We start from the raw sequence: 15,161 nt of genomic DNA, 5'->3' as shown, positions 1-15,161 counted from the left end.
GACACTTAAATATTTGAATAATTAATTTGTAGTTTCATCAAGTTAGAGATAGAAAAGACCTTAGAAGTCATCAAATCCAATTTTCTCATTTTACAAATAAAACTGAAATATAGATATTAAATAACTTAGAATTACCAAGTTAGCCCATCATCTGAGACAAGATTCGAACTCAAATTTTCCTGATTCAAAAATAACACTCTGAATGGGTACATTTCATACTTATAATAAGATGACATGCTAGTCAAGTGGTCAAGAAATATTTACTAAATACTAAATACTTAATCAGGAATTGAACTCTACATTGATGTCACCAAGAAAGATAGCAATTGCTCCTGCCCTCAAGAAACTAAAATTCTGAAATGGAAAGGCAACATGTAAATAACTTGAGATATATAAAGAAGATGGAAAGAAATCTCAAAGAGGAAAGCACTAGCAGCAAGAGGAGTGATGAAAGGTTTTCTGTAGGAGGTAGGATTTGAGCTAAGTACTGAAGGAAACCAGAAATTTAATTTGTAGAAGTGAATAAGATTATGTGGTCCTGGGACTTTAAGCTGCAGAAGAGTTATTTCTCTGCATTGATTAAGGGAATTTCTCTCCTGAACTTCTCAACATTAAGGGAATCATCAATTTAGTCAGAAAAAATAAAGTACAGAAAATTGAGACAGGCAGAGGAAAATATTAAGTACATGTAAGGTCTACTTTTATGCTTGTATCTACACCTACTTGCTGCTTACTATTAAAAATGGTAAACGTTTTTAAGCTACATAAGACCAAGAATTTTTTTTTCTAACATGTTTAATTGTTTCAGTTGTGTCTGGGGTTTTCTTGACAAAGATACTGATTAGGTTAGAAGTATATCAAAAGAAAAGCCTACTTTGTTTTGCTTCCTATAGATCCCTGTAGGCAGCAGAAACTTTCATTTTTGTCTTTGTAGCCCCAACACTTAGCATAATGCCTTTCATATGGCAAACTCTTAGTAAAGGCTGATTGAATTGAACCTTCTGTTATTTTATTTCCCTTCTAGGCTACATGTATAGAGGGCAGTTTTTGTAACTATTATATTGTTGTCCTGCCTCATATCTGACAGGTAAGAACTTTTACCTTATAAGATGTAATACAATATATGTTTCAGTTTAATTATTTTTCTTTTGTACAAGCTGGTTAGAATCAGCTTGAACAGGCTCACAAGAGACAATTGTTAAGGTTTCGTATGAGCATTTATACCTCAGAAATTACAGCTCAGGTCTTGATTTATTATTTTTTTGATTGATTATCCAGACTCAATTGATGGAAAAATGTTAATGATACAGATTAAATTTTAAATGAGTCTCTTAAAGAGTTGGCTGTTAAACATTTATCAACACATCTCTGAGTCAAAAGTGTTCTATTTGGAGGGTTGTTGGAATCTTTACAAACTGTTAAGTCATTAGAGTTGATAGAGAAAATAAATATCTAATTTAGCATGGGTCAGTATCTTTGATCTGATCTTACAAGATGTTTTGGGCCAGAACCTGAAACAAGGTACTAAGCAGAACTAATTGATACAGTGCTTGTGTTCACAACTTTACTCATTGGAGTTCACCCATTTGGGAGATTTCAGGGTTTAGTATAAGATATCCGAATTCACACCTCCCTTGAAGCTCTTAGGGCCAGAGAGCACACTGGGAGATATCCCACAATCCAACTCTCATATATAAGAAACAGACAGAGGCTTTCGGAGAGAGTTCAGCTGAATTAGATTGGAGAGGAGCATGCTGGGACAGACGCAGAGCACTCTGGGAGATTGAGAGCCAGAAGCCTTTTCTCAGAGGCAAGAAAGATTCATTCCATTTTCCACTTGGCTGGCTGGTGGCTGAAGGACAAACCTTTAGATTTGGAGACATTCGGAGGGAGCTCTTGGAACCAAGCAGAGAGATAGGCCTCTAAGCTAACCGGGCTATTTTGGAAGGAGAAAATAAACGTTTGCATTTTTACCAGCTGGCTGCATTTTGGGTGATTATTACTTTCAACTGAAACTAAGCCTGGCCTCCAGAAAACCTCCCTGAGAAACAAAGCACAGTCTTCGTCCTGTAAACCACCCCCCCCCCCAACAACCTTCCATCCCACAACCCCACTGCCCTCCACTCTCTGCTCTGCAGCAACATTATTACTTGTTACCTATGTTCTATAAAACTTGATTTTAAAGGAAGTTTTTGAATGTTTAATGAATAGTACTACACAATCCTAACCTGCCATTTTATTATCAGTCTTTGCCCAATCCAGTGTCAATCCAATCAGATTTTTAGATAGCACAACATGTACTGATTTTAAAATTTCTGACTCCCTGCAGTCTCCAAGAGGGAAGAACCAGGACCCAAGGCTACCATAAATGAAATATAACTATATGAATATGAATCTCAAGAACATAAAGTTAATTTTGGTAATGATATGATGGATGAATTGAAGAAAAGAGAGTGAAGATAGGAAAATCTATTGTCACTAAAGTAATAATCCAGGCAATTGTTTTGGTAATCAGCACTAGTGTCAGGATATAGGAAGAGAATGAAAGGATATTTTTTTGAAAGATGTAGCAGAGGTATAATCAACATGACTTAGTAACTAATTGGGCATGAGAGGGTAGAAATAAGAAGTATACATTCATATATGTATATGCTAAACTTTAATCCATTTAAAATTTACAAAATGCTTTATTTAGTGTTTCACTAAGTTGCATTTAACAGAAAAAAAATGTGGTCTCATGACAGATTTTTATCAAATACTTTTCATAACAAATATATCCTTCTTATTTAAAAAATTGTTTATTATTATTTAATTTAGGTTTCATTTTCTAAATAAGTAAAAGCTTACTTAAATATTTTTAAAACCATGGCATCTCTAAACGATTTTCAGTAATCTTATGGGCTTTTTCTACTGAAATTAGGGAATTAGTCTTTATTTTGCCTTTTCCTAAGGAGAAATTGAATGTGAGTAGGGATTCCTAAGGTTAATGTTAAAGTCACAGATGAAATTCTTGTGTTCTGATTATATGCTATTTGAAAACAATTATGTTCTGGCATGCCAAGGAAAGACTTAACTGTCCTAACATGCATTCACACTCCTCAAACTAAAACCAGGAATGTTTATATTTATGATTCACAAGTACTCCCTGGATTATATCACATCTCCATTCTGGAGACAAATTATATATACATATTTACATACACACATATATATTCAACTTTTTTGACTAAAATTTTTTTAAAAATTGAATATTAACAGGTCCTTTCTTATGCAGGACACATTCACACAGGTACACACACACACACACACACACACACACGTATGTATATATATTATTCAAAGTTTTAAAAATTTTAGTCAAATGAGTTGAATTTGCCTAAAAGTTACTAATTAAATACATGACTGTTATCTCTATTCTGCCTCTCTCTCTCTCTTCTCTTCCACTTCTCTCCTCTTTCTCCTGTTCAAAACCATTCTACAGTTTAGTCTGTTAGTCTGCAATACTTGTATTTAAGGATTTTAATTCAAGATTCAGAAATAAAACCCCCAAAGATATACAAGTCACAATTGAAGTGCACTATGAGCCTTGAGAAAAACTTGTTTGTGCATTATATATAGGTAGGCAGCACAGCAGATTAGAGAACTGGGTCTAGAGCCAGGAAGACCTTGAGTTCAAGTCTGGCTTCAGACACTTTACTAGCTGTGTGGCCTTGAGCAAGTCACTTCACCCTGCTTGCTTCAGCTTCCTATAAAATGAGCTGGAGAAGGATTACTTCTGTAAATCTGCCAAGAAAACCTCAGTCACAAAGAGCCAGACACAACTGAACAATGACAAGTTCATTCAAATTGTCTCCTTATTTTACTAGAATTCCAAATGGTCAAAAAAATTGTCTTTCTCCCATCTCAGAGTTCTTAAGTTTTTCTTTGTTAAGCATGCACACAGAAACACATAAAGCTGAAATCATCTGAACAAGCTGTCAGCTTTAGTGACTGGCTTATCTTAAAAGAGCTTTTCCAAAGTCTGAAAAAAAAAATCATGCCCATCTAAGAATTTTTGAAGAAAATGCAGACAAAAATAAACACAAACAAACACATGTGAATATACAAATTGCCAGCTCCAAAAAAGCCATTGATAAGGAAAGAGGGCAAGGTGAGAACTAGCTAGTGGTAAATAAACTTTGAGTTGATCACACAGTGCATGAGGTGATACTTAAGGAGAAGTCTTAGGACCAGAAGGAATATGATTTTCTAGGAAAACCCAATTTAGTAAATGATACTTTCCTAGAAACAGGTTTTTTTTTTCCTTCCTTCTCAATGAATAGTAATTAGCAAATTTATCAGTTTTTGGTAAGGAAAATTAGATTGTTATCCAAGTAATGAAGAATCAAAGCAAACACCAACTACTTTAAGATCACAGCTAACAAATGAAAAACATGTGGCAAATTTGAAAGAATCTGGTAATTTCAGAAAATGTGTAAATGGTATTCTTCATAAATGATACACAATAAGATTCAATGCCTAAAACCTACTGCATTCCAAAAATCACTGTACAAAAACATCTGTTTTTTGCAAGATTAGCACAACTGAATACAAATGTGCCTTGCCTAAAGGAAATGGGGAGATGGTAAAAACTGATTCCAATACTATTTATGGGAAAGAATTTAGATAAAATTTAGGCTGAATCAGGAAGGCCATTTCCTGACACAAAAGAGTAAAGAATTTATAGGAAAATCTCCCAAGGGTGAATGCTTCATCTTTTGGGTTTGTAAAAGAATATATTTTCATCACTAGCATGGAATGGATTGGAAGCATTCTGTCACATTATTTAAGTAACTACATAGCTCTGCCTCATGTTAAATAAACTCAACCTCAAGGCTGATATACAAAAATAGACACAGCTCAGAGACACACTAACATAAATACCACTATAAACAAATTTTGTTATAACAAAATACTTTCCAAGGTTTAGGAACCACTTGTCCTAAGAATCATTTGAAACGAGAAATCTGGAAGAACTAAATCTGGAAAGTCCTTGGAGTATATTGTAATGAGATTTGTTTGTTCAAAATCTTTTTAATTTCACATAAACAAAATTATCCCATTTTATTTCCTGCAATATTTTCACTCTTGTTTTCTCATAAATTCTCTCCTTATCCATAATGTAATAGGATTTGATTGCTTTTTTGTTTCTTAATTTTAAAAAAAGTGATAGTGTTGATTCTATCTTTGAAAATTCCATCTGAACATCTACAAACTAATATTTTTTGAACAAGATGCATATAAATTACCTAAAGAAAATCTGGATGCTTGCATAATTCACAGGTCTCTTTGTGTCAATGAAAAGGAAACATAAATTTTGGTTTTATCATTTATTATGATACTAAGATAAATGTAACTGAAAGAAGAGAGTATGTAGACTGTACCTGACATTTGAAATGTGGGTACATAAGAATATTAAGAATTAAATAAGAAAAGAGAGAATAATGTTTTCCAAGTTGATGTGTACATATATAGTAATTTCCCTAGATCTCTCTTCCTAGTGGTCCTTATCTTAAAACTTTAGAGCAGGGACTTTTAACCTTTTTGGTCACAGATCCTTCTGACAATCTAGTGAAGAGATAAGCCTATATCACAATAATGCTTTAAAGTGGATGAAATAAAATTCATAGGATCGTAAAGGAAATTAATTTACATTAAAATATAGTTAAGTACTAAAATAAAAATTCATGGAGTCACAGTTAAGAAATCCAGCTCTAGAGTAAACTTAAGAATAATTAAATCTTTATTCCAAACACCTTTCTGGCCTTGAACCTTAGGGATGTGGGGGGGAGGGGGGGACATGCCTATTTTTGGTACCACTTAAGATGATTGCTACTTCTCATTCAAAAGTAGAGTCTTAAGTCATTTAGAAGTGGAAGTGTCTTGGTGACTTCTCTAGGCTCTGATGTTACATTGCTTTCAAACAAAAGTTGGCAAGTTTTAGCTAAAAATCCCACTCTCTACAGGAAACCTTTCCCAACTTCCTCCATCCTAATGCCTTTCCTCTGTAGAATATTTCCAGTTCATCTTATATATAGCTTATCTGTATAGTATACAGTTTTTTGCATGTTGCCTCCCCTCTCTGTCTATGAGCTTCTTAATAGCAGGGATTGTCAGTTGCTACCTAGCTTTAATTACTGAATGAGTTTGGCCTCACTCAAACTGTGAGACCTGTTGAAGACCTTAGTTTAAAAAGACCAAGATCTCCCACTGCTTCCAGAGCCATCTCCAGTCATCCTGATCTATATCTGGATACTGAACCCAGATGGCTCTGGAGGGGAAAATGAGGCAGGTGACCTTGCACAGACCTCTCTCACTCAAATTCAGTTCACTTGAATATCATGGCATCACTTCCCTGAAGTCATAGTCCTCTTCAAGAACAAAAGACAAACAATAACAACAACAGCTATTATCACAGAGCCTGGCAAAATAGTAGACATTTAATAAATGTATATTGACTGGCTGATTGACAATATTTAAAATATATGTAAGCCACACAGGAAAAAAAAAAAAGAAATAATTTTCCTTAAGTTGATTTCTTCAGTTGTCAACAGTCCCTATTGTTAGTACTTTTAAATAACAGTTTTACTTGGTGTTAGAGAAGCAAAAGAAGATGAAAGACTTTTCATTTGCTTTTTTGAATCAAATTAGAATTTGATCTTTAGAATCTATGGGATTTTCAGTGACATAAACATTTTTAAAGTAGGACAGAACTTAGTTCTGGAGATGGCTTCCTGACCCTATTATGATTTTCCTTCATTTCTAAGATATGTTCATACACAGAGCATCAAAATACTTGATGTACTTTCTGATGGCTCAGAACCAGCCAAATTTGAAGGAAAGATACAATGTAGAACATGTTGCTCTGAATTATGAATTTGAGTTTAAATCCTAATTTTTCCATTACATATGTAATACATATGTAACCTTAGATGGGTTTACTTAAGCTCTTTGTAAAATAAGGGTTACTCATTTGTAAAATAGGGGATTTTGACTAAAAATTATTGAGGTTCCTTCCAACTCTAGACCTATGGTCCCAAGATCTCATTTTGAAATGGCAATGACAGTGCTACTTACCTTCAGGAATAGGCTGGGAATGCTTGGCTCCTTGGTCCAACTTGAATTCCAAATATAAGGTAGGTGTGCGAGTAAAAACCTTGGACTGGAGAAATGAGCAATAGTCAGCATTTTTCTTATGGTATAGTTCTCATAAAAATAAATTAAATAAGGGATACATAAAACTGAATACATTTGTGATGTATATTTTAGCTCATTTAGACTTTGCTGTATGATCCTGGGCAGGTCACTTAACCCTGTTTGGCTCAGTTTCCTCATCTATAAAATGAGCTGGAGAAGGAAATGGCAAATCACTCTGATTCTTTTTTTTTTTTTTTTAATAACTTTTTATTGACAGAACCCATGCCAGGGTAATTTTTTACAGCATTATCCCTTGCACTCACTTCTGTTCTGATTTTTCCCCTCCCTCCTTCCACTCTCTCCCCTAGATGGCAAGCAGTCCTTTACATGTTAAATAGGTTACAGTATATCCTAGATACAATATATATGTGCAGAACCGAACAGTTCTCTTGTTGCACAGGGAGAATTGAATTCAGAAGGTAGAAATAACTCGGGAAGAAAAACAAAAATGCAATCAGTTTATAGTCATTTCCCAGTGTTCTTTCTTTGGGTTTAGCTGCTTCTGTCCATCCTTGATCAATTGAAACTGAATTAGCTCTCTTTATCGAAGAGATCCACTTCCATCAGAATACATTCAAAAACAGTATTGTTGTCGAGGTATATAATGATCTCCTGGTTCTGTTCATTTCACTTAATCACTCCAATTCTTTGCCAAGAAAACCCCAGGTGGAATCCTGAAGAGTGGAACTTGAGTGAAACAACTCAACAACAAAGTCTATGAGCAGACATTCTCTACCATTTAGGAATATTGTTTAAATGCATCAACTTAGTAGCCACAGTAATTCTATAATATCCAATTTTTAAAATAAGCTAAATAATCATTTAACTTTATTGCCTTCACATCTCATTAAAGCTGTTTCATTTTTTGTTTTTAGATCCTCAGAGTTCAATACAGTGTGTTGGAATCCTTACAAAGTGTTAACTCATTAGAGCTGATAGAGACAATAATTATCTAATTTAGCATGGTTCAGTATGATTGATCTGATCCAAGAGGAGATGTTATGGGCCAGAACTTGAAACAAGGTACTAAGTAGAACTGATAGAAAGAATGCTTGTGCTCACACCTTTAGAGAGCTCATATAAGCAAGAAGCTCTTAGGGCCAGAATGCCTCTCTTCTTTAGCCAAACAGTCAATGGTGTAATCATATAATCCAAACATTTTTCAATTCAGCATGCCAAACAATGGCATAATCTAAAAATCTGAATCTAACCATTAATGAAAATATATGGACTAACTAAAAAAAGAGGTATTTGAAGCATCCTTTCAAATACTAGCAAATATAGAAAACATAACAGTGGTCGCTGAATTAGAAAGAAGAGTAATGCCAAAGAATGTTCAGATTACTGAAAAAATGCACTCATTTCACACAATCAGAAAGGTTCAGTTTCTGCAAGCTAAGCTTCAACAATATGTGAATCAAGAATTACCAGAACAGCCTAGTTTTTGAAGAGCCTGAGGAACTAGAGACCAAATTGCCAACATTCATTGGATTATGAAGATAGCAACAGAATTCTAGAAAAATATCTCCTTCTACATTATTATATTACTATATTACTATGTTATATTACATATACTACACTAAATTCTTTGACTGTGTGGATGGTAATAAAATGTGGCAAATCTTCAAAGTGATGGGAGTATCATCTTGAGGAACAGGTCAAGAAGCAATAGTTGGAATAGAACATGAAACAACTGATTGACTTAAGATTGAAAAAAAGAGTATGACAAGATGGTATACCAGATTAGATGAATTAAAAGCCATAATCAAAGTTATTTGGAGAAATACTAACAATCTCAGATATGCAAAAAGAGTGTAAAAATTGGCTTGAAGTTTAACATCAAAAAACTAAGATCTTGGCCCCTGGTCCAATCATTTTCTGGTAAATAGAGGAAGAAGAAAAGAAAGCAATATCAGATTTTATTTTGGGTAGGGCTCAAAGATCAGTATAGATGGTGACTGCAGCCATGGAATTAAATGACACATTCCTCATAAGTCTATGGCAAATCTGGACAGCACACTAAAAAGCAAAGACATCATTTTGCTGGCAAAAGTCTGTATAGTCCAAGCAATATTTTTTCCCAGTAGCAATGTATGGCTGTGAGAATTGGAGCATAAGTAAAGCTGAGCAATGCAGAATCATTTCTTTTGAATTGTAGTGATAGAGAAGACCTGTGAGTCTCTTGAACAGCAAGGAGATCAAATCAGTCAATACTTAAAGAAATTAATTCAGGCTATTCACTAGAAAATCAAATAGTGAAGCTGAAGCTTAAATATTTTAGCTATATAATGAGTAGATGGGACTCACTGAAGAAGACCCTGATTTTAGGAAAGACTGAAAGCAACAGGAAAGGGGGACAGCAGAGGATTAAATGGATAAAAAGTGTCATAGAAACAAAAATCATGAACTTGGACAGAGTAAAGAGATAGGGAGAAGATAGAACAGCACAGCGTACCCATGGAGTTAGCACAAGTCAGACATGACTGAATATTAGACAAAAAACCCCACAACTCGAAGAAAAGCAGACCTAAACAAAATGTTTGCTTTGCAGATACCTCAGTCAGGAATATAGGAAAGGTTAAAAAAAATTCAGCCAAGTATACAAAAAAAATGCAAGGAATTCAATAGATAAAATAAATTGTGGCAGGGGCAGCCCTAAAATACGTTACCAAAAAAAGAAAGGCATCTCTGATGTGCACAACAATGATAATAAAATAATAAGACAAATCATTAAGAGACTGGAAAGTACATGAGGATATTAAGGTGAAAGAGGAAGCCAAATAGAAGTGATATTGGAAAAATAAGCCTGAAACATCATGAACTAGAAACTAGACCTATAAATCAATCACTGTTTTTAGTAGGATTAAATTGAAGAAAGGAAGGAAAGAAAAAAAGGGAAGACTAAAAAAGATAGAGGGCAATAAATTACTTTCCTTAATCAAATCAGAGGTTTAAAGTGAAGGGAAAATAACTCCCATGGTCTTTTAAGAACAAGAGGAAAAGGGTAAGGAAACAAAAGAAAACAGGAAATAATTTCATTGGTAGGAGATGAAACAACTGATGAACATGTTCGTGGGGAAAAAGAAATATTTTCTAAATGGAGATAAAGACTTTACCATGGATATCATGTACAGGGATTTGGTGCTTGAAGAGAATACTCATTATGCAGGAAAAGAGAAATCACAATTCAAGGAATTAAATTGGCACCCTAAAGTTAGGAAGGCATAGATCTAGAGAGGAGATTTTATGATAAATGGGACTAATGGCATTATGCTTACATGTTAAAAGGCAGGGCTTTATTGGGGAATGGGTAGAATTAGATATGGAAATGAAGGCTAATCACAGTGATGTTCAAATAATGGGTAGCAATTAAACATTTTTAAATTGCTTAGGAAAGAGATGGAGCTCAACCAAGTAGGACAACTTTGGAAATAATGGTCTAAATTTGTTATATATATATATATATATTATATATATATATATATATATATATATATATATATATATATATATATTTAAAACCCCCAATAAGCTGTATATAGATGTACATAGAAATTCATGGCTTCATATGCTATCTTCTAATCCAATTTTTAAAAATATAAATATGCTTACCATTATTTATAAAATTCATCATAAATTGAAAAAATTAAATTTTAAAACATGCATGTATATAAGTATGCCAGGAGTGGCAACGGTTTGGTAGAGAGGGTTACAAGTAATTTTGTGTGCCAAATAATTTCTTCTTTTCTTTCAATATTGTATGTGTTGTAGCAGTGGGCTTTAAAATTGCCTGGTAGGTGGTTTTTACATAGTTTACAATCAATTTAAGCTCCTTCTATCAACCTTCAAAGAACAGAGAAAAGTATCCCTTTGTGACTGCATAAATGAAACCAGAAAACCTGCTGATGGCAAATGCATGTGGAGGCTCAAATTAGCAATAAATCTCCAAAACTCAAATCACAAATGACCATCAGGGCAGCAAACAGGGAAAGCAAGAGGTGATTTTACTTAAATTTCTGCCTAATCTTCTGATGATCCCCTAACCACTGGGAATCCACAACACTGATAGAAATTACCTTCAGAAAATCAAGTTTATTATTTACAACATATTGGATACATACTCTGTGTGAAGGCCTTTTCCTGCCTGCCAAAAAATAAGACCTCTGATTTTATACATTATGGCCTCCATGGTGGTACTAATTGTGACAGTAATTATGATAACCCATCATATTAACACAGTATTTTAAATAAACTATCTTTATAATATTCTTTCTGGATAGGCAGCAACAACTATTATTCATCCTTAGGGAAAGGCATTCTAATGCTGCTTACATTACAAATGCTGATCACTTCCCTAGAGGGGTTTTTAGTTTTAATTTTAACATGATGATACTTAATTCTCAGAGTATGGCATAATAGAAAGAATACTGAAATTTTGCAAAACTAAAAAAATTAAAACAAAGGGTGCCAATTTATTGGGGAATAGCTTAATGAAGAAAATTATTACATTGAAGAAAGGAGGAAGTGGATAATTTCAAAGAAACCAGAGGCCTGTACAAGCTGGTACAGAGTGAAGTGAGCAGAATCAGAACAGCAATTTATACAATATTAACAACTTTGAAAGATTTACCATCTCTGATCAATGCAATGATCAACTATGATTCCTGAACATTGTCCTATTGTCCTATTGTCCTGCTATTGTCCTAACAGAGAATTGATGGATTCAGGATGCAAAATAGGATATACAATTGTGGACACACCTAATGTAGGAATTTGTTTTACTTGATAATGTAATTTGCTACAAGAACTTTGTTTTAAATTTTCTTTTCTACTGATGGGTTTGGTGGTAATGCAAGAGGGGACAGGAATAGGAATAGGGAAGAATGAAAAAAGAAAGTAAGGCAAGACAAGGGAAGGAAAGGGAAACTAAGGGATAAGAAGGGAAAGGAAGAAAAAGGAAAGAAAAGGGAAAGGAAAAGAGAAGAGAAAGGAAGGGAAGGGAAGGAAGAGAAGAAACTAATTTTTCATCAATGCAACTCTACCAGCATCTAGCACATACTTCTTACACTTAGGATTACAATTAAATTCTTATTTCTAATTTCTTTATTTACATATGAGAAAACTGAAGCCTACAGACGACCACAAGATCATACAAGTAAAAATAATAGGCACATAAGAGATAAAACACTGGACACAGAGTTAAGAAGATCTGAGTTAGAATCTTGTCTTAGATACTTCCTAACTGTGTGATGCTGGGCAAACCTTTCAAGCCTCAGTTTCTTTATTTATAAAATGGTTATAATAATAACACCTGCCTTATGGGGTTGCCATGTGGATCAAATGAGATAACATATTATAAAGCATTTTGCTAATGTACTATGTAAATGTTAGGGTTTTATTGCTATTGTTATTGTAATTTTATATAAAGAAATTAATTGAGACTATTCCCTTGGAAAGTCAAATACTGAAGCTGAAACTTAAATGCCTAGGCTACATAATGAAGAAGAGGAAAAGCATTCTGGGTAGAAGGTATAAGGTAGGCATTAATTAACTGAAAAGAGTCAAAGGGAAGGCAACTAGGGTGTTGAAAGGCCACAAGATCATGCCATCTAAGAATTAACTAAAGGAACTGGAAACTTGAAGAAGAACAGACTTTGAGAAGTGTATGATGGTTATTATCAAATATTTGAAAGATTGTTATGGAGAAGAAGGGTGAGATGGAGTCTGTCTGCAAAGAACAAAACAATGAGTAATAGGTAAAAATTTCAGAGATAGGTTTAGGAAAATGAAGGGAAAAATTCCTAACAATTATGTTTATTCAAGAACTGAATTAGGTTGCATTTGGCAGCAGTGTGGAACCCAACTAGAAGTCTTCAAAAAAAAAATGTTTGGCGACCAAAGATGGGCAAAATGGGATATGGATGGTGTAAGGGAGTGGATTAAATTAAATGGCCTCTGCAATCTCATTTCTAGGACTCTGTTAATATGTAAACAGGGGCTTCTACTTTCTTGGGGAGAAAATAGTAATAAGATAAAGACAGAGTCCTTTCCCAGATTTCAGTTTTTAAATTTTCCTTTTCACTTCACAAGGAGCAAAGAAATGGTCTTTTTACCTTTATTCCAACCCTATCTCTCCAACTCTTTTTTCTGATTCCTTAATACTGCAGTCATCCTTTCTGATCTTCCTATCTCAGTCCTCTTCCTTTTACTTCTAGTTTCTTAGAAGTAAGATTTCAAGTTTCAAAAAATTCAGGTTTCAAAAATTCAGGCCCTTTACTAGCACAGGAACAAATGACTTCACAAAAGAGTTGGAGTAGAAATTCTGACTGCCCTTAGCCAACAGGGATGTCTCCATATGGGGAAAACTCCCCAAAACTATCATTCTTGCTCTATAAACACTTAAAGAATGAAATTATAATGGCTTTCGGGCCCAATGGTGTTCTATGACAAAATGAAGACCACATTAAATGCAGGCTGTAAAACAGCTTAGTTCAGAACTGAGAATTACCTTTACCTTATTTCCTTCAAAAAATTTGCCACTCACCAAGGTTTTCATTTGATACCTCTGACATGCTTGCTTCCTTCCTCCAGTTTTATTTGTAAATGTGATCCTAATTAAGAACAGAAATCACTACCACATGAAAACCCTGTGGCCTCGAGGTTGACCCCAAGAAATGGAATAGGGAGTTTGGGTATAACTGCAAAGGAAAATTCCTTCCCTTTGTCATTGTTTCTTCTCTTTTCCATGGATAAGAACTGTCTTCTTAATCTTCTGAATGTTTGTGATTTTATAATAATAACTATGCTTCCTGGTCATTAAGTGACTTAAAGTCAGTTTCACATGTCAAAATTATAATAACTGCTTTCAACATTAGGATCCACAGACTTTTAGAAGTCTTTGCAGGAGTGTTTTCAAGGCCAATTCTGATTTTAAAGCTTTTTATAACCCACCATCACATTAAAAAATGTTGTGATCCATTACTTGGTGAGTTATGGTAGGTAACTGTGGTATCAGATGCCAGAACTCAAAGTCTTATGAGATATTGGAAATAATGTTTGAAAAGTTCCTAGCTCCTTGGGGGGGAGGGAGGGGGAAGGGGGAGAAGGGAGGAATTAAAGTATTCATTGTGCCTAACGCAACAACTATGAAGCTAGTTTGTCTGATTCACTAAGAATGTTGAGATTATGGGTTTTATTCCCATGTGGGTCAACAAAGCTATAATTCAACAAAAAAAGACCAGAAAATTACATTGCATGAACTTTTGATTCACATAGCATCTTCTCAATAAAAAGAAATTCTACTAACTTGCATTATGATATGTCTTTTTATTTTTAGTACATTCTTCAAAGTTCTCTCTTGTTCAATGATATGCATTTATTTCACACCTAATATGCACCAGGCATTGTGGTAAGTGTTGGGATAGAATGAAAGGTGAAAGACAGTTCCTGTTTTTAAGGAGCTCACAGTATAATGGGGGAGACAATATTCAAATACCTATGTACAGACAAGATCTACACAGAATGAAATGAAGATAATAAACAGAGGGAAGGCATTGAGGAGGACTGGAAAAGCTTTCTTGGAGACGGTAGAATTTTAAGGAAGCTAAAAAAGCCAAGAAATGGAGATGAAGAGAATGTCAGGCATAGGAGACAAGCCAAAGAAAATGCCTGGAGTCAGACCACTTAGTATCTTATGAAAAGAACAGAAAGGAGGTTGACATCACTAGGCTATAGATTACATGAAGACCAGTAAGGGAGGAAGGTCCCTGGAAATAAAATGCTTTGCAAGTCCACTCAGGACTTTATATTTGAATGACAGTTTACTGTCCTAGGCATTTCATCCCAAGGCAGGGAATGTACTGAAAGTCAGGTAATATAATCAAATTTGTGCTTTAGAAACACAAGTTGAGTAGAAAGTAAACTGG

General features: G+C 34.3%; 1 protein-coding gene across 3 annotated transcripts in view; it reads right to left on the bottom strand.

The window, feature by feature from the left end:
* Positions 1-15,161, bottom strand: part of PIR (pirin) — a 92,623-nt gene that overhangs the window by 17,528 nt on the left and 59,934 nt on the right. For all 3 annotated transcript variants that reach the window (XM_051984473.1, XM_051984472.1, XM_051984471.1), the window contains exon 6: positions 7,117-7,201. In XM_051984473.1, the coding sequence (XP_051840433.1) occupies positions 7,117-7,201 (85 nt within the window). The remainder of the gene's footprint in view (positions 1-7,116; positions 7,202-15,161) is intronic.

Source organism: Antechinus flavipes, chromosome 3, assembly GCF_016432865.1.
Source record: "Antechinus flavipes isolate AdamAnt ecotype Samford, QLD, Australia chromosome 3, AdamAnt_v2, whole genome shotgun sequence".
Classification (NCBI taxonomy): domain Eukaryota; kingdom Metazoa; phylum Chordata; class Mammalia; order Dasyuromorphia; family Dasyuridae; genus Antechinus; species Antechinus flavipes.
This window is presented reverse-complemented; position numbering and strand designations above follow the sequence as displayed.